The following is a 22,989-nucleotide window of genomic DNA, read 5'->3' as shown; positions in this document are numbered from 1 at the left end:
AAAAAAAAAAAAAAAAAAAAAAAAAAAAAAACACAGGTCTAGGGATCTTTCAGTTTTCAGCTCTTTTAAACACTAGAAGAACATTTTTGCCTTAATCTGGGCTCACTCAGGTGCTCAAATAACATGCATAAATGTGAATTTATTTGCCATCTCTGGCAGGGCATTAGGAGAAATACAACATATAACAATATCTTCTGCATGATTTTGACTTGAGAGGCTGTTAAGTCACTCTGTACAACATCCTTAAGAAGTGATTCACTAGTGCTTGGCAGTTCAAGGGGTGTTCACACTCACTCTTCCATGCATCTTGCTTAGCTGTGACTATGAGCATCTAAAATTGGGAGAGTAAGGGAATATTCCTATCATCTGATTTGGGCCCTAATTTAGTTGCCTATATTAGGCATCTACAGCCTAATTGCACAGCCCAATCCCTCTGCATAGTCAAGGGAGRCAGCTCCAGAAGGCAGTTTAGAGGGCATCTGATTCAAGCTTTTGGTTAAAGATCTAAACTTAGAGGAGACTCATCTTATGTTGTATGTTGCAGATATGCAAAAAGATTGAATGAGTTTGAGGTACTCAGCAAGATACTGTTTTACACTCCCACTGAGCTGAACGAGGAATGAGGCAAGGGAGATTGAGGTCCACTGTATTTCTGCCTCACTTGTGTTATTTCTCCCTCCTGCTCTGATATGTAAATCAGGTCCTCCACGGTTGCAAATCAGCCTAACTTCAGGAACTCCTTAGGGCTCTCGCAGTGTACACTGGCACAGAAAACAGCCCTCTACGTTCCAATCACAAGTGGGAGTTATTCCTAAAAATAGGAAAACACCGTTCTTCTTTTCTATAGCTAGAAGAATTCTTACTATACAGGCACTCTGCCAGGGTCTTGCTGTAATTTTGTTCTCTTGTCTGAAACATGGAGCATGGATGGTCACTGCTAGGAAGCAAGATATGCATGGAAGCCCAGCGTATTGCAGAAAAGGGTGTTTGTGCCTGCTACGTTGCCTTAGATGCAGCAGTAAAGGGACAGCTGAGGCCGGGCCTGCTGAGGTCTGCCGTTGCTTCGACAGAGCAGCCGGCATTTGGGTTTACGTGAGTGATATGGGCTCTTCTGAATAAGGATGGCAGTACCGAGCCTACAGGGTTTCACAGGATGCTGAGCTTCAGCAGGGATGGTTGAGCAGGGACCCTGGCACCGCATGCGGGCTGAGAGCGCGTGCAGCGTCATGTTGGTGGGTCACCATGGGACTGGGCGTCATGGCCAGCCTTGCGCCATCCTGAAGCAGTGTGGCAGGAGCTGCAGTCCTCCACCACCTGTGAGGCGCTCCTTGTGGTCGCCGTCCTCCTCCTCCTGGCAGTGCTCAGAGCCAAGGTGGCTCTCAGCCAAAGAAAAATGTCCCTGAGAAGGTCACAGGGATGGGAAGGCTGCCTCTCCCTGATTTAAGAGGAGGAAATCCAGAGAGGTGCCTTGATCTCTGCCATCCTCACTCCAAAAAGCCTGTTATGCTGACTAACGCAACTGAATCAAACTGCTAATGAGGGTGAACAAAATGCACAGGTTTGGTTACCAGATGAACAAAATTTTACACAGCTTTTTCCCTGGAAAGTGCTGGGAAAGCAGCTTTTGGTAAACCACACGTCAGCTGCTGAGCAGTCACCAGTGAATAAATCTGAAGGCTTTTACTTTTTTTTTTCTTTTAATTCTTTGTTTCTTTAAACCAGAACTAATGTAAAAGGAGAGTGAAAGTCAGAGCTGTCACTCCAGACCTGACACTGAAAACAGAATGAGCTGTCCTATAGTGGAACAGAAAGGCGGAAAAAATCTCCCTCCTTTTGACAGAAAATCTGCAAGAAATAGAAGCCCGACCTGTCACAAAGATGCCAGCTCTCCTGGCTGAGAGGAGAGCAGCCTCTGCGGACATTGTGGTCTAGCAAAACGTTGACCATTGTTTCCYTTCTGTCCCACCAAAACTATTCATCAATTCAAGGCATTTCAAGGAGAAAGAGGCTAGAGGTTTGCACGTATTTTTCCAGCCAAGTGTCCCTAAACTGCTTCTGCACTATGAATTCAGAAATGAAAGCTTGCAAAATTCTTTCAGGGGGTCCTGACAGGCTATGAAGAAAAAAGGGGAGAGGAAAGGGAGTGAGAAAGGCTTACATCGTCTCAGCGGCACAGTGGCCCTGCCAGCTCTTCAGAAACCCCTCTCTCCTGCCTCGCACTTCTRTTATCACTGCAACATAGAACTAGCATTTAGGAAAATTCCCTTCTTTCCCCGGTGAGTTTGCCTGTRAACACAACAACGTGTTCGCTTGCTCTGGAGCCTTTCATCTCGTACCAGCTCCGCAGAGGAACCACTCAAGGWTGGAGCACAAGGAGCCCATGGAGCTGCAGGCGACGTGGAGGGGGGCGTCTCTGGCATTGCCCTGCTGTGGGCTCAGCCCAGGGAATAGTGTTTGATTTTGAAGGTTTAAGCAGCAAGCTTAGACTGCAGGGTCCTGAGGTCCAAGAGGGCTTGCAGCAGAGAGCTGCACACGGGCAGGAGCAGGGCGCGGATATAAGGAGGGACTCGCTGGTGTGAGCTGTGGCTCAGTGTGTGGGACCTAGCAGGTGTGGACCAGGGGGGACACGAGGCATGGAGCCGAAGCAAGTGGGGAAGAGTGGGCAAAAAAAGCAATGCCAGAAAAGGATGAATAGTAAAACAAAAACACTGTGCCCCTGTGGAGGAGGGAGCTTCATTACTGCCAGGCTTGGGCACAGGCAGAGTAGAAGTTGGCCAGACTATTTTCTTGCAGAGCGGGCAGGTGACCAAGGTAAGCCAAACTGCAGGCACCATAGTGAAAGCCCTGGAAAGGGCCCCAAAACAGGCAACAGACTTGATATTCAGCCACCTCCAAACTCACCAGTAGCACCTGCAACTTGGGAAGGAATAAATGAGCTGCAGTTACATGTGTGAAGAATGGATGTATTCCCCTCCACCTGGGCAGGGCAGAGCAACCGATGAAACAGCTGTGTAGGGGGTCAGTCTTACAGAGAACATGCTTTTTTCCACCTTCCAGCATTTCTGCCACAAATTAGTATTTGGGGCTCTAAACAAATCCCCTCAGCCATCCTCAGCACTCCAATATGCCTGGCCGTAGGTAACCTAGTTATTTTTAATCTCTTTTTTGAAATGGGGATAGATGTTTCTGRAGTCTGTGTGATAGCCACTCTGCAGAACAAGCAAAACAGAAATCCAGATCTGGAATTTTGCTTGTAATATGATCTTTGTTTTTGTCGTTTACTGTGACAGGACAGGACATGACAGGTCAAGAGGACAGCAGAGCAGAGCAGAGAGAAGTCAAATCTMCCTTAGAAAGTCTGTATGTGTGTTAGAAACCAAAAGCTTCCTTCACTTGTATGAATATGTCAGCTGCAGCAGAGGAGGTTAAAGGCAAACTTGGTCTTAAATGTTTTGATTTACTGCTAATTTAAACATTAGAGCATAATGTTTTTTGTGATGCTTATGAACAAAATCCCAGTTGTGCAACCCTCTCTGAGGATCTTCCATTTACTCTGCCACTCCTTCCACTTGTAGGTTTTATATCTAACTGCAGTATCACAGAATGAGATCAAATGTGCCTGCTTTGGCACCTAAAACACTGCTGAGATGGATTTAGGCACCAAAGAACAAGCAAGCAGTGCAGAATAGACCTGGATTTACGGTGCTCATCAAGTGCTAGCTCAGCCTTCAGCTGCTGCTCCCCGCCATATTCCTGGCACCGGGCACAAGCCCACACAGGGCTTCAGCTTGTTCCCAGCTCCACAGCCCGGGATGCAGGACGAGGAAGCTGTATGTGCAAGTGATGCCAGCAGTGGAGCAGGAGGTGGCAGCCAACCCAGATACTAAAACTCCCACCCATCCGAGGCTTTGYGCTGCAGACCCAGCCCTGGCACCTCACTAGCAGCAGGGATGCTCCCCCATCGCGTGACCTCCTTGGAGGTATTAGAAAAAGAGGGTTACCTTCCTCGTTCTTCTTAYGATTGCTTCCACTCTCCTGTCCCCAGAGGTGTCTAAACCTCGACAGGGGTCTCCCAGGTCCGCATACAAGTTCCCGTCTGTGTGTGGACACCTGCACATGCTTCCTGAAGCAACCCTCCAAGCTGGGGGTTACTGCTTCCCTGGCCCCTGAGCCTGCCACACTCCAAGTAGCAGGCAATGTACCAGGACAYAGCTGGATTTTGGGGAGCGCTGAAGAACTTTGCTGTGAGTCTTATGTACGTATGCAGGGCTGGGCCCCAGATGAGGACTTTGAGGCAGGAGCCTGCCCATGAAATAGTGCCACTGCATGGGCAGGAAGGATGCTGGGCTGCCGCTGCAGCTTTGTGGGCAGAGACTCCCTGGGCCAGGGGCAAACCATCTCCTGCTTTGGGGTTTCTTTGCTCAGGGGTGTCTAAAGTGAAGCACAGGAMCAGCAGGGCTAGCTCCCCAGAAGTGAAATCCAGAAGGCTGGCCATGGGCAGCGTTAGCTGTGTGGAGCTGTAGTGAGGCTGTTGCAGTAATGACTGCCTTGGAGTYGGCGGAAACAGTTCGATGGATGCAGAGGGGCTGCAACCCAGACTTGCATGCCAGCATGTGGATGTGAAAAAGCATGTTTTGACTCTCCGTTGGGGCAGAGTCCCATGTCATGGGCAGCAGTATAACACTTTTGCCTTCTGATTTACAGTGGTACAAGTGAGGGGTGAGAGTAAGGCTCAATAGCACCAGTTCATGAAAGGTCAAACTGCCGTGCAGTTAATCCCCTGATTTATTAGGGAACTGTTCTTCCTTCTCCCCTCACATAGCTGTCTATGCAAGATCAGCAGCAGGACAAGTAACACATCATAGATTCGTAGGCTCACACTGTCATTTCATGAACAGCAGAGAAAGGACCAAATGCAAAAAAATAAACTGTCTCCAAATTCCTGATTTATACTGTTTTCTCAGAGCTTTTTTGCCAAGCAGCTAGTATTTTGTGCCAATTGCTATTACAGAGAAGCTTTCTTTGGTCGGTATCATGAATGGGCACTGCTCAGTTTACCTTAAAATAAAATCTCTCCCACAGCTTATATGGGCTGGCAGGGAGAGAGAAAAGGTTGGGCTTTGGGTTTTTTTTGTTTTGTTTTGTTTTTTATTTTTATCCTGGACTGTGAAAGTACGTTTAGGGGAGCCTGCATTATCTACGCAAAAACACAACAGATGAATGCTATTAATGGATGTAACATGTGGCTGGGTTCAAGCTAGAGTGTCATTTGAATATAGAAGTCAAAGGCAATTTATTGTAACATATTTTTCTTTTCAAAATATTTTAAGAAAGACAAAAAAGTTTGTGCAACATCTTGGCAAGTAGGTCTGTTGAGAGGAGGTATTTTCYATCTTACAGCTAACATAAGGGCTGAAAAATGTGGCAATGCCGAGAAATCCTGGATTCCTTCTGGAACTGAAAGAAAGTGTACAGGATATAATTGTGTAAGAGCCCAATAAATTTTCAAGGGTGGATTTGTAAAACTGCCTTGGGGGCTGCAGGAGGCTCCAGAAGAAAGTTAAGTTTTTTATTTCACGAAGAGATGTCAAATACCTTATCTAGCTAGCTATGCATTCATGTGGCCCGAACTAAAAGCCACAGAATTATTTTAAAACAGAAATAACCATAACAATCAGCATGTTCCTTCCATGACAGATGGTGTAAAGATAAGTTGGATTAGTTTGAAGTTTTTATGTTTTTTAGTGGGGGGGGGGCGTATTTCGGTGCTGAATGCAGTAAGCAAAAGCTAAGACGCAAAAATGACCTTCCTTGAGTTTTCAAAGTGGTGAGGATTAGTTGATTTTCAGGGATTGAGGGTTGGCTTTGCCAGTCCTTATTTTATTGTTGGTCGGTCCTTTTTTCCCTGGATGACATGGGAGGCCAAGGCCATGAGGCCGAGCCTTACCTAATTAGTAGACCAAACCCTGGAACTACATCTAACTTACTGCAAAACATGGAGCATCAACAGCAATTTTTTTGGATTTCTGTGTTGTAGAGCAAACCTGTTGCTGGATATTAGATCATGCAAACTTAAGTGGTTTGGTTGCTAGAGTGAATTGCAATGAAGTGCACTCAGAAAACCGTTGTTTCTCACAACTGTTATGAAGTCTCCATTTTATTCTATTTTCCTTACAGCTGTACAGCTAAGGAATACCTGACTATGAAGTGATTGAAAATAGTTTGAGCATTTTTGTGTGCTAACAGAGGGACTAAGAAAGTTCTTTCCCTCCTTTGGTAGAGGTCCAAGTACTAAACCCTGGTGGAACAAATAGACGTAAAACACATTGCTGCCAAGAGAAATCCTGGGTGAAAGAAATGAACAGCATATTGTCAACCCACATTCATCTTCATCTTGTAGCTCATGGCCTGGCGTTCCCAAGTCTTTCCTCACTSCCTCCTGAGCTGACTTTTTGTCATCCCTTGCTCACGAAGCTGCACACTGTAAAGAGGAAGCAGATGTAGGCAGATACCAAGAACCAGGCAGCACCCAAAAGCCCACTTCAAAGTCCTAGCCAGTTGCACATTTGCATTACCAAAGAAGTTGCTATGCTCTAAGCCTATTTGCAGCTCTAGAGCATACCACATCTCTCAGAAATTGCTCTTGTGAGGGAGGTGAAGGAGGCCAAATGAAARTGACACCACTCACTCCACTGGAAAGTAACAAATTACCAGTTCTGTATTTTCTAACAATAGATGTCACTGCTAGGAATGAGTCTATAAAAAATTCTGGTTGCTGCCCACCAGATGGTAAGAACCAACAGAGGCAGAGTTTATTGCTCTATGGTCAAACAGGCTGCCATACAACCTAATGGAAGTTTCCTGAAAGAAAGGACAGCTCAGTTACTTCCTTTAACATTTCCCAAGCTCCTGGTACAACACTGAGGTTTTCCACTGCAACCACCTAGCAAATTTAAAATTCTTCCATAAGTGATAAAATTGCTCAATCCTCTTCTTATTTTACCAAGGCYTTTGTATTAGTCACTTGTCCTGGGAGTCTGTGTCCTATGTCTTATCTTTGAGCTAATTGCATAAAAAGGGTTATTTACTTGATGCTTATTATTATTTTCATCTTTCACGAGCCATTTCTTCTCTTTCAGGATCAACACTCTGTGGTAGGCCAGGGAGCTGGCCCCACTCCAAGTTCCAGTTCTTGCTCAAATCCAAACACTGGAAGTGGTTACATGAACTCATCCCAGCAATCGATGTTGAATCAGCAACTGATGGAAAAGAAACAGGCCCTGCAACGGCAAATGATGGAGCAAAAACAACTCCTTCTACAGCAACAGATGYTGGCAGAAGCAGTAAGTTTTCTAATTCCATATTTTACATGATTTTCATAGAAACAATAGAAAKGAAAGCCAGGACAAACTTCCAGGTCATTTTGGCAATGCCTAGACCTTCTACAGTATTCCTTATATTTTTCAGCACTTTGTTAAGCCCTCTTGAAATCTTGTTCAGTTTACATGAAAAAAGTCAGGTAACTGAGCTACTGTGGTTTTGTTACGAGAATGGTCTAGCAACGCGTATGCTTAATTCTAGGCATATGATTGTTTTCAGTGGTGTTCCTTCTAAGTAAGTTAAGGTACACTGCTACGCTACTTTGCCGCACTATTTTGACCGCGGAGGAAAGCTGACTTCCAGGCTCTGCAATATAGGTAGCATGGTATAAAGTGCCTGCATGTAAACAAGGATCAAGTACATAGATTTTAGTGTTAAACACAAATGTGTGTGCTTGGCTAGGATCCTATATAAGCTTTCCTTTCTCTCTTCAACTTTATGCATTTCCAGATATTTGCAGCTAGTTATTCTTTCTTCCTTGGCATTTGAGAGAGCAGTTTAGAGTTTCTTGTCATCTTACGAGACCTGGGGGATATTTGTGATCTTCTTGGAAGTTACAAATGTGAGAACCCCTGCCCTTATTCCCGTAAGCTGGCATTGTCATTGGTACTGCATGAACTGTGTCAGCTGAAGGTGCTTCACGGTCCATCACCCATGGCCAGTGCCATCAGGAGCCCCAGCCACCCAGAGCTGTAGCACATGCTCTCTGCACCCACTTTCTCACAGTTTTTTAGTAGATTTGCTTGCCAAAATGGAGGAGAGAGTAGTCCAAGTAGAAGAGCTGTGTTTGGCATGCCCTTGGGGCAGGCAGAGGAGCAATGCAGTGACTAGGGCCGGGTTGCACAGAGGATACTGGAGAAAGACAGAGGAGACTTCACCTACCCCAGACTGTAATGAGAGCAGACCCTGTACCTATGGCTTACTTAGCTCAGCCTACATCTCTCTCAGGACAACATACAAGGCTGTGCTGRCTGTCCCCCAGGACTAAATCCACTTCTCGCTTGGAGGTGTCTTGCCCTAAAAATGCACTTYGAGCCAGAGGAGAAAGAGAATGACTAATAGGGCAGCTTGCAACAGATGAACTTTCTTGCGTGGGACCAGCCATCCAGGCATGTGACTTACTTACCTACAGATCCGTATGCCAACCAGGCAGAAGCATCCAGAACCTAAATCTACTAATAAACAGGCCAGACTCTCCAACTTCCCATCCACTCTGTGGAGGTGTAAGAGTTGCAGGTGTAGAAGGAATGGAGGAGTGCAGATTCAGACATGATTACTTTGGGAAAACTAAGGTAAAGGTGGTGACATTTCGAAACCAAGATTTCATTTTTTCTGTAAAAAATTAAATTCATAAATACTGCAACATTCAGTAAGTAAAGAACAACACTAAAGTTGAAATAGATTAATGGTTTCATGTGGATATTTTAGAAATAAAATGATTCCATATTTTATGGCGAATATCTTTTTGTTTGGAAATTTATTTACACTCAAAAAAATTAAAATCTTGAGTTTGAAATTCAGGATTTAATTTGTCCTATAAGGGAAATTTTTACTGACTTTTTCATTTATGAAAAGGAAAACTCAAGTTTCAAGTCAGCTGTAAGTGCTAGAGTTTTCTGTCAGAATATTTAGCAGAACAAAAAGTTAACTGTTCATACAGCTCTTACTAAAATAAGTAAGAGTTAACTAGAAATTAAAACAGTGCTATAGAAGAAGTATTTTTGAGGAGATTGTATTTGTTTTCATTTTCTGTGTGTGTGTGTGTGTGTGTGTGTGTGTGTATATACATATATATATATACACACACACAAAGAAGCCTGGCCGCAGTTGTAAAAAAATGCATATACGTATATATACAAAATGTATACAAAGAAGGTGTTACAGGGATTTCTGGGAGCCAACTTGCTTTTCTTCTTCACAAGGGCTCAGGTTGGGTGGTATGTTAAAATGAGCCTTATATAAATCTTAATCAGAYTCACTCACTCCCAGAATGCATTATGGAAATCCTTAAATACCACAAGAAAGGCTGTTCTCACAGTGTTTCGAAGTGCTCCTCAGGGAAAAAGAAAAAAGAAAATAACTTCGGATAACAGCCAAAGAATGATTCTTTTTTGACACTGAAGAGCTAGTATGCCATCCTGGCAGTACAGGACACAGCGAGTCGTACAAAACTCCTTAAAATGAATATATTTGTAATTTACATCCACATCAAGGATGGTACACACTGCCAGAATAGTGTGAAGGGGCTACTGTATAAATGCAACGTAGCTCCCCACCTTAATTCATTCATAGTCTGAAATCTGGGCCTTTTTAAAGTTTGCCCCTTGATTGTTTACCATTCTCTTCAACTTACCCTGGGCACTTTCAACAACCCCCCAGCAATGTCTTCTGCTCACCTCTGGCTTCGCTTACACTAGGAGAAGAGTGAGGAGAGCATTTAACCTGCCACTGCCCCCCAGCTCCTAGGGGCAGCTACTTGACCAAGGCGTAGATCCGTCAGCTGTGCATAGGTCCATTGGCCCTGCATAGGTCCAGGAGCTATGCATAAGCCCCTGGGCTCTGTGTAGGTCTACTGGCCTTGTGTAGTTCCATTGGATCTACATAGTGCACTGGCCATGCACAGGTCCAGCAGCCCTGTGTAGGTCCATTGCCCTGCAAAGGTCCATTGGCTCTATGTAGATCYATCAGCTCTATTTAGGTCCATCATCGCTGCCAAGGCAAGCGCTGGGAAGCTACAGGGACCACCTGGACACAGGCATGGATGATAYTGCCCTGGCTCCTGGTTCTGTACTGGTGTTGCTAGGATTGCAAAGAGCAGATTCCTCTTATATGATGTTAAAGACAACTTGTGCAACAGCAAGCACAATTCTGAGGGGCACCTGTACACCAGGACTGAAGCAATCAAACCCTTGCACACACATTCCTGCATGGGCCATGCATCCTGAACAGTCACTGCTTATGGTGAAGAGTAACACACCAGACACATAAAGTCACAGTGTCAGCCTCCTTGACTTCAGCAAAGCTTTTTACTCTGTATCCCGTAACATCCTCACAGGCAAGCTCAGCAAGTGTGGGCTAGATGAGTGGACAGTGAGGTGGATTGAGAACTGGCTGAAGGGCAGAGCTCAGAGGGTTGTCCTCAGTGGCGTGCAGTCTGGTTGGAGACCTGTAGCTAGTGGAGTTACCCAGGACTCGGTACTGGGTCCCATCCTGTTCAGCTTACTCATCAATGACCTGGATGAGGGGACAGAGTGCCTCCTCAGAAAGTTTGCTGATGATCCCAAGCTGGAGGAGTGGCTGATACACCTGAGGGCTGTGCTGCCATTCAGAGAGACCTGGACAGGCTGGAGAGTTGGGCAGAGAGGTTCTCATGAGGTTCAACAAAGGCAAGTGCAGGATCCTGCACCTAGGGAGGAATAACCCCATGCACCAGTATAGGCTGGGGGCTGACCTGCTGGAAAGCAGCTCTGCAGAGGAAGGACCTGGGAGTGCTGGTGGACAACAAGTTAACCATGAGCCAACAATATGCCCTTGTAGCCAAGARGGCCAATGGTMTCCTGGGGTRCATTAGGAAGAGTGTCGTCAGCAGGCCGAGGGAGGTGATCCTGCCGCTATGCTCAGCCCTRCTGAGGCCACATCTTGAGTAGTGCGTCCAGTTCTGGGCTCCCCAGGACAAGAGAGACATGACACTACTGGAGGGAGTTCAGCATAGGGCTACGAAGATGAGTAGAGGACTCGAGCATCTGCCCTATGAGGAACGGCTGTGAAAGCTGGGCTGTTTAGCCTGGAGGAGAAGATCCCTGAGGGGGATCTTATCAATGTCTATAAATACCTGAAGGGAGGGTGTSAAGGGGATGGGGCCAGATTCTTTACAGTTGTCCCATGTGACAGGACAAGAGGCAACAGGCACAAACTGAAACACAGCAAGTTCTGCCTGAATATAAGGAAAAACTTCTTTCCTCTGAGAGCAATAGAGCACTGGAACAGGTTGCCCGGAGAGGTTGTGAAATCTCCTTCTCTGGAGATAGTCAAAAMCCACCTGGATGTGATCCTGTCTAACATGCTATAGGTGACCCTTCTTGACCGGGGTGGGGGAGGGGGGTTGGACTGGATGATCTCCAGAGGTCCCTTCCAACCTTAACCATTCTGTGATTCTGTGTAATTCCAGGAAGAGGGGAAGTTTCACTCCACACTGATGCTGATGAGACATTTGTCACTGACTCCAGTGACTTCAATTTCAAGATTTTCATGAAGACAAGGCTGTTAGATTTTATTCAAGAACTTGAATTTCTGTCTTTTCTTCACCATAGATGTGTCCTTTTAGTAGCTATCTTTCTCAGTTCTCTTTCCCCACTGCCCTCTCCCCCAAGATCTTGCACTTCCAGTGTAACAGGAAAGACAACATACATGTACATGTATGTGGATGTACAAGACAACAGTGAGTGGCATTTAAAACAACAGGACCAGCACAGTTATTACTAAACCCTTTGGGGGCAGCTGCTCCATTGTAGGAGGAAGGAGAGAGGAAGGAGATGGGGAGGGCAGGAAGCATATGTAGTTGAAATCACCTTTGCCAGCTGTGCACATTGACACGATGACAAGCTAACATGAGTGAAATGGGTGATGAATTATTAACACAGCCAAGGGCAGGTGTGGACCTTGCAGGCCTGGACCTTGCAGACCTTGCAGGCCTGAACCTTGCTTTCCAAGTCGCATCCCAGCTGTGTGTTAGGATTGTACCTGGATATTTGCTATACATCTGTGTTCCYTGTCTTCCTCTGAAAGCAAATGTGGCTGCAGAGAAAGGGAGGGAGGCATGARGAGCGATCAGCCCCCTCTGCCTGATAGATTAGCAAGCCAGACAGCATAAACACAAGAGCACACTTTCTACTGCAGTATACACATGAGCAATATTCTAAGGGATTGATCAAGCTCTCAGTGATTTTAAAGAAAGTTAGACTAGACTCCAACACAATATAACCAGAAGATTCCCATACAGACTTCAGTGGGTAATGGTGCAGATTCACAGATGCCACTGAAGTCTTCTCCTGTGGACCAGACTGGGTAAAAAGAAAGAACACTTCAGCTCTGTACATTCTTAGAAAAGCAAGGTGCAGATAAAACACAGGACCAGGAAAGAATTAAAGAAAAGTGAATTAATATATTTCTACTGTAATCCTCTAGGACAAAATTACACCACAAGATCAGCTAAACAGACACTTGACACGACCACCACCAGATTATAAAGACCAAAGAAGGAATGTGGTCAACATGCAACAAGCAAACCAATATTCTGGTAAGTGTCTATGTCCTAAATGAAACTGCATTCCTTTCTTCCAGGTGGAAGACCTTCCATAAGAGCCATGCATGTGCTAATAAGGGGGGGGGGTCTGATTTTCTGTGCATCCACTTAAATTAGTGCAGAGGGATTTTAGGTAAAATTCACTTTGAAGTGAGTATAAAATGCTTACATGCTGTCTTGGGAACCTTTTGCTTGTGTAAATAACGGTAGAAGGAAGAAACAGAATGTTTTCTTGGAAACATTCCCAAAGGACCTTGGGGTTCTCCTCCCTCATCTGGCAGTCACTGCTGGCTGCTGCTCTCCTGTGCTGTGCCCGCCACTACTGAAAAGCGTTGATATCTGATCTGAGGAACTAGCTGATGGTTCTTCCAGGCTGATACTGCACCTCCCAGGTACCAAGYTACCATGGAGAAGGAGGGGGTGACACCCTCCCATTAGCGCTGCCTGGGACAGATGTGCATCCAAATGCTTGATACAGRGGTGTCCCCTTGAACATGCAACCTCTCTCCATCCAGATGTTTCTCACATGTACATACATGGTACCTGTTGCTTCAGAGACTGAGATGAGAAACATCCCTCCTTTGAGATGGCAGCTTGTGTGTGCTGTACAGCATGAGGACCCTCATCCCGTTTGTTATGTAGCCTGTAAAATATCATCATGGGCAGCCACTGTGACCCTGAACTTTCAGTCTGTTTTTCATGGCTTCAGTGCAGCTCTGTAAGAAGCAGTTCAATGGAGTAATCAGTGCGGGAAAAGTCCCTGGTTTAGRCCAGAACTGCCTAGGGCAGATAATTCCCAACACTTTAGGACAAGCTCTGTGTTTGAGCTCCAGAGAGTTTGAACTCCCCTTGTAGAGCTCAGTTTGGGGAGCGCAGAGTTGCCTATTTGGTTTTTCATGCTGTTCGCCTTGCTGGAGCAGCTGGCAAGCTGCTCTGAGAGCAAAAATAGAGTAAGGAAAAGATGTTGAGGAAAAGGGAGGGATGCAGCAAATGGGAAAAAAAGAAAGTTCTTTATACTGAAAAGTATCTGTATACTTAAATATAAAAAGGATCCTTTGCCTTCCAGAGATTTTGGTATGCAACACAGTGAGAAAAAAAAATATTGGGGTTTGTTTGTTTTTTCCTAGCTGCCTCATCCATGGATCTGAGTCTTTCCTACTCCCTTACCCTTTGTAGCAAATCTTTTCCAGCTTCTACTATGTTTCCAATGGGTTCCAAAATGCAGCTTGCTCATACACCACTCCTCTGCCCAACCTGTTGACCTTGGCAGCAACAGCTTGTGCCTGCGTACGTGTGGAAGTGGAGGGCTCAGCTTCTTGGGCAATCAGTGTTGGCATACTGCTTTGCCATTTAAAAGCTCTAGCAGTGAGAGTGTTCATCATCTTCAGTAAGTTTGCACAGGTATTACTGATGCCAGTTTCATAACAAGTGCTGAGGGCAATGCTAGAGGACAGAAAGTCCAGTTTGCTGGCTTGGTACCTCCTGTGCTAATTAGAATATATGTTTTGACAACTCTGGAAACTCTGGGAAATTGGTGTGTTGTTTAAAGGTTGATTCCTAGAATCAAGTGATTAACTGAAATTCTTGGCTTTTACTTAAGAACAATGCATTTCTAGCCTGAGAGAGAGGATGGAAACTGACTACAGCCACATCTGTGACAGGCTCCAAACCAAGTAGATCACCATTATTATGTTGCTCTTGTTGATATTCTAAATCTGATGGACTCTTTGCCAGTCTCATGGTATTTGGAGTTGCATCTCCTGGGATTGAAACACATAGTGTTGGCATTACTTGTCCATTCAAATCTCAAGCCCCCACTGAGAGAAAACTCAGGGAGAAGGGCAGCTTTTCAGGCTAGCCTGGSAGAAAGGGCTGTGCTGGAAGCTAGCAGCAAAGCTACCAGATGGAGTGATTAGGAAACTCTTGCATAAGGGAACAACAGCAGGGATTCTGTTCCTTTTTTCTGGGAATAGCTCTGTTCAGGTCATGGAAGAAGAGAAAAAAAGTTAAATAAAATACCATGGGGGCCTGGAGACATATGGTTAAAAAATTTATTCCTGTGTGCTTTACCCTACAGTGCCATGTAGCAACAATAAGCCCTTAAGACAATGGCAGGTGGATCGGGCAGTAAAGGCATTTCTCAGAATCGCCATAGCCTGGGGTGTCCAGCTGCTTTACGCAGCACTGCTGTGGAAGAAATTTCTTCCCATCTGGAAGAAATCAGAATGGAAAATATTTGCGTTAAAAATAAAAGGATAAAAATAGCAGTACAAAGAAAAAGGAAACTTTGTCTTTTGCACAATATGTACAACACACGTCCTGACCAATTGCGCTCTTTAAAGAGTGTGGCATTTGCACAAGTAGTGAGATGTTAGCCTGCTGGGCTGCTCAACGCTTGGCAGGGTCATCCTGGGAGTGGCTTCATCCCAGCAGCAAGTGAAGTGTTTCCACAAATATATTACGGGTGTTTTAGTTCAGCTGGAAAGAGAGAACAAGTTCTCCTCCAGACTGATGTTACAGGTCTTTTGAAATGCCGCTGATTTCTGGGGTGCCCTTCCATTTCAGTAATGGCATGAATGAGCAGAGATTCAGGGCCCCAATCTTCCTTGCCCCCATGAAAAGATGTTACAGTATTTCAAAAAAAAAAAAAAAAAACAATAGCAGCACACAACCTACTAGCAAAGCCAAAGATGAGGTTACTCCTGAGTTGTCTGCTTAGCACTGATTTTCCTCTTTTCCTTTCCAAAGCTAAATACAGCAAGGTATCTCCTATCCTACCACATGGATGAGACTCCTATTGCACTTCCAGGGGTAAAACCAGGTGGGGTCCCCAGAGCACCTCTTGTCCCAGGGACTRCCCAACTCCAGAACTGAATTTAGATGCTTAAATTAGGGTAGCCTCACTAGATCGTTTATAGTTAAGTGTCTCCTGATTGGAGCCATTTTCTGGATGAACTTGTCTTCCAGGATAAGACCAGCTTCTTCATTTAGGCACCTATGTCTAACTGATTTGGAATAAGCAATTCTGGTTGGGGTCACTCTCAGGGTTAATAATAAACTGAGAGGAGACTATTTTTAAGTACTTTAGATTCAAAGGAATCCTACACATCCATTGCTGAATGGGAATAGCAAATGTATAAAAAATAATGCAGAAAATGCAGAAATATACATTATTTTTTCTTCAGTTTCAGTCTGGGGGAAGAGCTAAAGGATTTATGTGATCACTATGGTGAATTCCAACAGGAATATTATATTAAACAGCTTTTACTAAACATAGACTTTTTAAATATGTATGTGCATGATTTGTGTTCGAAAGTTTTCGAAGAACAGGCTTAGAAGTTCTCCAAATTGTTAATATCAGTTTTTATTTAGTCTTGAAAATCCAAGGAAGAAAGTTAATGCCATGACAAAGATTTAAAAAGCAAACAGATAATTACAGCCCTAGTGATCGAATACAGAGTTCAGCAGAAGTACCTGGGAGCTGTTACRCTGTGATTAATAAGGGCATTGATAAAAGAATGAAGGGACTATAATTAATGTCAGACAAAGGAGCCGATGGAAAATACACCTCTTCAGAATAGTATAGTATTTTTTTTAATGAAATCACACCTTTTGCTGGTAAAGGTAGTAGTTGTTCAGGTAATGGACTTCAAGGCATCTGACTTCATACTGCATCTTTTGATTAAGCAGAGTGACACAATTAACATGGCACATAGAGAAACAGCTGACAGGTCTCCAGATACCACTGCAAACAGGGTGTATGATTATGACCAAAAGGACAAATACAGTCTGAGATGGGGGATGCTGAACAAGAAAAAAGAGCTTGATTTACATCCATACTGGAATTGTGCAATAGCTAATTAAGTACTGTGGCTGGTTGTGGTGTACAGCCTTTAAATCAAATGCTGAAAATTGAGCAAGTTTTAAAAAGAGCTATAAGAATGATTGAAGGCCTGGAAAAAATGCCATAAACTGAGATCAGTGTTTTCAGAGACAGTCTTTAAATACTTGTATAGTAACTAGAAACTGATGATGGACCAACTGGTAAAAATAATCAGACAGGCTAATACACAGTAAGATTTCATGATGAAATCAAAGGTAGCCAAATTCAGCCTAGATTTGTTGTACATAAGAAAGATCAAACAACGGCAGTTCCCATGTCCAACAATTGCTAGTAGTTGATACACAGGAAATAGCAAAGCTCCAGGGCTGTAGGTAGCTATACCTTCTCAGAATAGCTCCTGTGGCTATTCTCAGCCAGAGAATTCCTCGGGGAATTCCTGAAATGTGTGAGTAGCTTTGCTGAAAGTCTATTTCACAGTTTTGCCCACACTTTTAGGAAAATGTTAGCAAGATGTGCTCATGCTTGTTTTAACAGTTTGTATTGTTTTCTCTTTTCCAGGAGGTTCACCTGCTGTGAGTATGAGCTCCAACATGTCCTTATCAAATCCTATTTCTACTCATAGCATCATGCCCCAGAGCTCTAGCTTCATGTCCACCCCCGCTGGGACGCGAATGCCTTCTGTTCCCGCAGCTCGGAGTATGGGCTGCTATGGGAACCCTCCTTGCAACCAACCAAGCACGTACAATGTCACTTCAGGAATGAACCAAATGCAGCCACACAGAAACCAAAATCAAGTCCTGCCCAGTCAGAATAACCCCATGATATCTCGACAGCAAACCATGACACAGGGAAACAATGTAGCAGCTTTTGGAACTGGGTCAGTGGTCAACACACAGCAAGTAAGACCAARTTTGAACCATGGAGCCACAGGTATCCCCACACAAAGACCGGCCAACGTGATGATCACGGCTACTGCCACTGCTCAGAACTGGGCCCCACAAGAAGCTGCAGTGAAGCAGCAGGACACACTGAAACCCACAGGGGTCCGTTTCCCCACAGGCACTCCRTATTCTAACCAGTCTTTGCAACGCACCATAGGCAACCAGCATTTTCCTCAGCGTGCATTGGCACCTCCTAATCAATTAACAGCAGGACTTCAAATGAGGCCTCCTCTAAACCAAATGCACCAGACTCTAAATGGACAATCTGCTGGTTCACTGCGAGGTCTAAGCATAAGACCTAACCAGCTAAGAGGACAGACTGTGCCTACCTTGAATCAGCCAGGGACGAGTATGACACCTCCATCCTCTCTGCCATCAACCAGTTTCACATCTACCAACCAAAACTCTCGGGCTTACCAAGGAACTGACCATGGTAATGACTTAGGGTTTGACTTTCTGAACCAGCAAGGTGACAGTATAGGACCTGCGCTCAACAGTGACTCAGACTTTATAGATTCTTTACTGAAAACAGAACCTGGTAATGATGACTGGATGAAAGACATCAACCTTGATGAAATTTTGGGGAACCACTCATAAGTGACAGTACCAAGRGTGAAACAGATAAAGAGGCAGTAAGGACATTAGCTTTCTCATTAGCTGCCAACAGTCTGCTTTATCAAAGTACACTCTAGTAATTGGGCTGTCCTTTAAAATACTCCATAGAGCTATTGCCCCATTTGAAGAGTTGCTCTAGGAATAAAATTGAAGTCTCCCCAGGGAAACAATAATGTCAGTGACATTCATACCTGTCACAAAGGAGTGAGAACGAGTGAAGGGTCTGTTCCCCACACTGGTGCCCAGCATGTTGTAAAYGCAATTCACAAGTGCTGTGTGAAAATGTATACAGCTTCCCACATATTCAAGACCCAGACAGTGGTATGGGTTGTGAAACATCATTTCTCTCAGTGCAAATAGCAACTTAAGTGGTCAAGAGCTCTTCAGTTCATAGCCCTTGACTACCTTGGGACTCAGTCCTGACAGCATCAGGCCCTGTGTAAATCTCAATTTATTACAAAAACTGTTTACTTGTATTAGTACAAACTCTCATTTGCTTCTCTGTTGTTTTTGTTTTAAACCCTCTTGATTTTATAGCACACAGGAAGGTAAGTGGTCCTATCCAAGAAAAGAAGAAAATAAATTCAGTGAYAGACATCCAGTGTGTAACTCAGTGTGCTCTAGTTTTTGCTTTTTGCCTTTTGTCAATGCTTGCCACGAGTGACAGAGGACACTACTTTCTTGTCAGCAGCACAATCACTCTGGTCATTGAGGGAAGCAGGAGATGAACTATTCCAAAGCTTGGGAGCCCCACTTTGCCACCTTGCCAAGGGACTCCAGTGACTTTAAAGGACAATTTGAATGAGAAAGGTGCTCCAAATTTGGCCCTCACAGACTACTTTCMCAGGCCAGCTTAGAGGAGGGCAAATACATGAAGCAACTCAGCTAAGYCAAAATAACTACCCCATTTTCATCTTAACCCATTGCAAATGTCAGATAGTTCATCTTGGTCCTGTGCTATCAAACAGGTTAATCCTTGCAGAAATGCTAGCATATCTTTGTCTGGAGAGAGACTTCCATTTTGACTGCAGAGCATTTTAGTTCCACCCCCCTTTCCATTGCTTTCCCTTGCCATAGTGGGGAGTTGAAAGAAGTCTGATGATGGTCCAGATCTCCACAGCCTCCTTCAGATGGAGTATGGGAGTACTGCCGCAGCATGCTTGACAGATCAGTCGTAATCACCTGGGTTACTTGCAGTAGGAGGCTCCACTCAGCCACATCTGCACTTGTAAATGAAATAATTTCTGGGAACATTCCTGAGCACTGGAACTCAGTCACCTGTTCTGGCTTTGTGGACAGCTCAGATAACATTGTCTTGAGCATTTGTGTGTGTGGCTAAGGAGTTTACCTGGGCCAAGGACTGTTCCCATAGGTCATTTGCAGCCAATTTGCCTTAGAGGCTRACAGAACAGAATAATAAGGATACAGGTCATTCCACGCCAGAGAATAGTCTTGACCATATTAAATTTACTCATATAGACTTAGTCAGTAAGGCTACTAGAAGGTGGTCCTATGTCACTATAAAGCAGTTCCACAGTGAGTCTGACAGGAGCATTCACAGATGGGAGCAGATCTTGCAAGTCAAATGAAAATGCTGTTCATTAAAATGATGTGGCGAGACATGTTTCACAACCTCCTCTGAATTAGCTGAGACTAGATGTGGCAAAGGAATACAAAGCTTACTTTCACATGCCTCARCGCCAAGAGGCATTGCTCTACCCAGTAGGAAGTGCTTTATTCATCCGTGTTAGTGGCAGTGGAATGAGATTACTTGACAATAGCCTCTGTACTTATCTGACCTATTTCTCAAGAGACTTTTTAATAAGGCTTTTCCAGTCATTTCACCCTGTCATTTCTTGTGGGCACAGTTTTTCCTGATGCTCTAAGAAACACACACAAGCACCATCACCTACARGAAAGGTGTAGCATGTGTATTTGACTAGCTCTGCCAATTGAGGCAGGCTGGATCCATGGTGCTGTTCATTCCACAAATGTTTTTCATATGAGGGATGAGAAAGCCCACAGAAGAGTCCCTTCTGTGCCAAGTAACATTGTTGCACACTCCAGCAGTGTGTAACATGRTGGCTCAGCTGCCCAGAAAGCTCTCTTTTCTCCCCAGTTTAGACTGGAGTACATGTCCCTTTTGATATGCCAGTACCAATGGAGGAAAAATTTTCCAAGTCTTTAAACAGCTTTGTGGAACAGGTCACTGGCCACCCATCTAAGTTTGGAATGATACAGAAGCAGCCTAACAAATGATTCCCCTATAAATTGTGCAAAACTAGACTGAAATAGTAGCTACATGAGTTTAAAATAAAGGGAAGATCAGCTCTTCTGTCTTACAAACACAGGCACACCCAGTCCATGAGCAGGTCAGCAATGATTGCCTAAGCTCTTGCATGAACAGACAACTGCTGTGTTACTAAGGCTGAGGCTTAGTTGGTCTCATCACAAGCAATGAACGTTGAAGTCCGGTAACTTCAGCAGCTACTCTCATGGGCCATTGAAAAAGCCACTGCTGTTTTCTGTACTAAGACCAGATCGTTTCTGAGTGTCTAGATCCTCAAATGATGTAAAAAAATTGTTCAGCTGAGGAGCTGGTCCCAAGACTTCAGGATACCAGTCACTACTGGATTCAATGCTGAGCTTTGTTCCATTGGCCTCAGCCTGCAGTGGACAAGACACTGGGCTGTAAGTGCCATCACTAGGATCATAAATTAATTGTTTCAAGTAAATGCAACAAGGTAGAGGCCATCTGCAGCCCTGTAAAGATATACCTGATGCATTTGAAATTGCGAGCTTGTGAAAGACTCTTGCAATCAAAACTTGAATCCAGTATCATTTCTTCAGTACACTTACATCTTAAYGAAGTTATTGTCTTGTTTTCTCTTTCTGTTGCAATGGCTAAGTGCACTACCCTTATAGTCTATTTTTCATCATTGACCGGGCACTCTTCGCAGTATTGGGTTGTAAATATAAAGAATTATTTGTTTTGTAAACTTTTGTAAAAAACAAAAAAGTAATAATATTTTGGTAGGAATAATAAAAATCATATTATTTGGGTTATATTTATACATATGTGAAATAAATATACTATCAAAAGTTGTATTTTATACAAAAAGTCAATGGTTACCTTTTGTATTCTATATACAAAATTTTGTATGATATGATTGTTTATTTTTATCTGCAGACTTCAACTTTGGATTTTGGGGCGGGCAAAATGGGATTGCTGTTAAATAGTTGGGCCTGACCCAAGCTCACTGAAACCAATGGAGTCTATCCATTGCCTTCATAGGGCTTTGAATCAAGCCTTTAAATTAACTTCAGATATGTTTAAAATCTGAAGTTCTATGGAAACCTCAACATGAAAACATTCCAGGTTTCGAATTTTTTCCCTGAAAAAGGCTATTATTATTATTATTATTGTTATTATTATCGTAACTCTTGGGAGGCAGGTGGGACCTATGTAACTGTCAAGTCCTTGTTGCATGTATGTCTGCTTTATATTTTCCTCATATTATAAACCAGTGTTTCTCTATACAGACTGAAATGAAAAGTTGCTGTACAGAAATGTTTGTGTTTATGCATTTTTACATGTGGCTGTATATACCTCCTAGTACTATGCAGTGACACTTATTTGACTCCATTTATTTTTCACCTAAACATGAATAGTATGTTTTTCAGTAGCTATCAAAACTCTGCCAAGTAAATCAATCAAAATTATCTCAAGTGTCTTTTTTTTTAATATGAATTGTATAATTAATGCCTGCTTAGTCAACTGCTTGTTTTTCTGAGTAAATTGAAGTCACAGTGCTATTTTGGGAGGGGGTGAGGAGAACGTGCATCTGACAGCTTCTGGGAGCTCGGTCTCCTTCTTTGTGAGAAAGCTAAGGGGTTTTCTATTGATTGAAGTAATAGTTTCTTTACCAGCAAGGGTTAGCAAATTGCACGTAAGTATTTTAGTTTTTGGTGAAATGGTTAATATAGTCTTGTAGCACAGCAAGTTACTTAAAACCTCCTAAACCATGCTGCAGTGATGAGGTGCATGTGCCATTCCTGTACGACATAACCTAAGGTTTTAATAACCATCTTCAAGCCATTTACCAATAATATGAAGCGTAATTGGCAAGTTGCCTTAGACAGACCTGATATCTTTTCTCTCCTTCTGTTTTCTGCTGAGGACTTCTTTCTGGCTCAAATTTTAATTTATGGATATTCACATCACCTCATTCACACCTACCTGGAGTTTAAAACAGCTCCCCAGTGCCCTAGGATCCTCTTATGGCTAAAGCAGACAGCTGGGCACCCAGAGAGGAATCCCCTAGCCCATGTCCTGCCCTGAATCATGTCCTGAAGAAATCTCTCTCTCTCTCTCTCCCCCACCCCAGCCAAGGCCCCAAAGAGATGCCAGAAAGCAYGCAAAGGGCTTCTCCTCCTTCCCTCCGTGGCCATCTGGCATTATGTGTCTCTTCAGCCTAAAGAAATTCCAGCAACCAGCATTGAGTTGCCGGTTACTTCACACAAGTATTCAACCCTGCTGGGCTATTTTTAGCCAGCTATCTCAGAGGCAGGGATTTCTTGTTCCTTGAGAGGCTTTCCTCTCTAGCTGTCTGTCCCTTCATTTCCAAGTGGGTGGCCCTTCCTCACCTCATGAACCAAGTGGGAAGGGGTGGCAGAGGGAGGAAGACACTTTGAATGGATAGATGTCCTGCGTTCACAGGCTGGCTGTGCTATTTTCAGCTGTAGCAAGCAGAAAGAGGCTCTCTACACCTTAACTGCTTCAACACTGCTTGACGTGCAAGGGTGAAACTGCCTGCTGTGCTCCGGGACCACTGCAGCTACTTTGCCCTGAGTTGGAAACGGGCTGGACTCATCGCCTGCAGGAGAGTGGCCAAGCACACGGCTGC

General features: G+C 44.1%; 1 protein-coding gene across 1 annotated transcript in view; it reads left to right on the top strand.

Annotated features, from left to right (window-relative positions):
* Nucleotides 1–21,805, top strand: part of MAML2 (mastermind like transcriptional coactivator 2) — a 101,961-nt gene extending 80,156 nt beyond the window's left edge. The window contains exons 3-5 of the mRNA XM_085309093.1: nucleotides 7,140–7,343; nucleotides 12,565–12,676; nucleotides 17,085–21,805. Coding sequence (XP_085165219.1) covers nucleotides 7,140–7,343; nucleotides 12,565–12,676; nucleotides 17,085–18,064 — 1,296 coding nt within the window. The 3' untranslated portion in view covers nucleotides 18,065–21,805. The remainder of the gene's footprint in view (nucleotides 1–7,139; nucleotides 7,344–12,564; nucleotides 12,677–17,084) is intronic.
* The last annotated feature ends 1,184 nt before the right edge of the window (nucleotides 21,806–22,989 follow it).

Source organism: Rhea americana, unplaced genomic scaffold, assembly GCF_003343005.1.
Source record: "Rhea americana isolate MKP2758 unplaced genomic scaffold, rheAme1 scaffold_29, whole genome shotgun sequence".
NCBI lineage: Eukaryota > Metazoa > Chordata > Aves > Rheiformes > Rheidae > Rhea > Rhea americana.
Note: the sequence above shows the minus strand (reverse complement) of the source record. Positions and strands in the feature narration are given on the sequence as shown.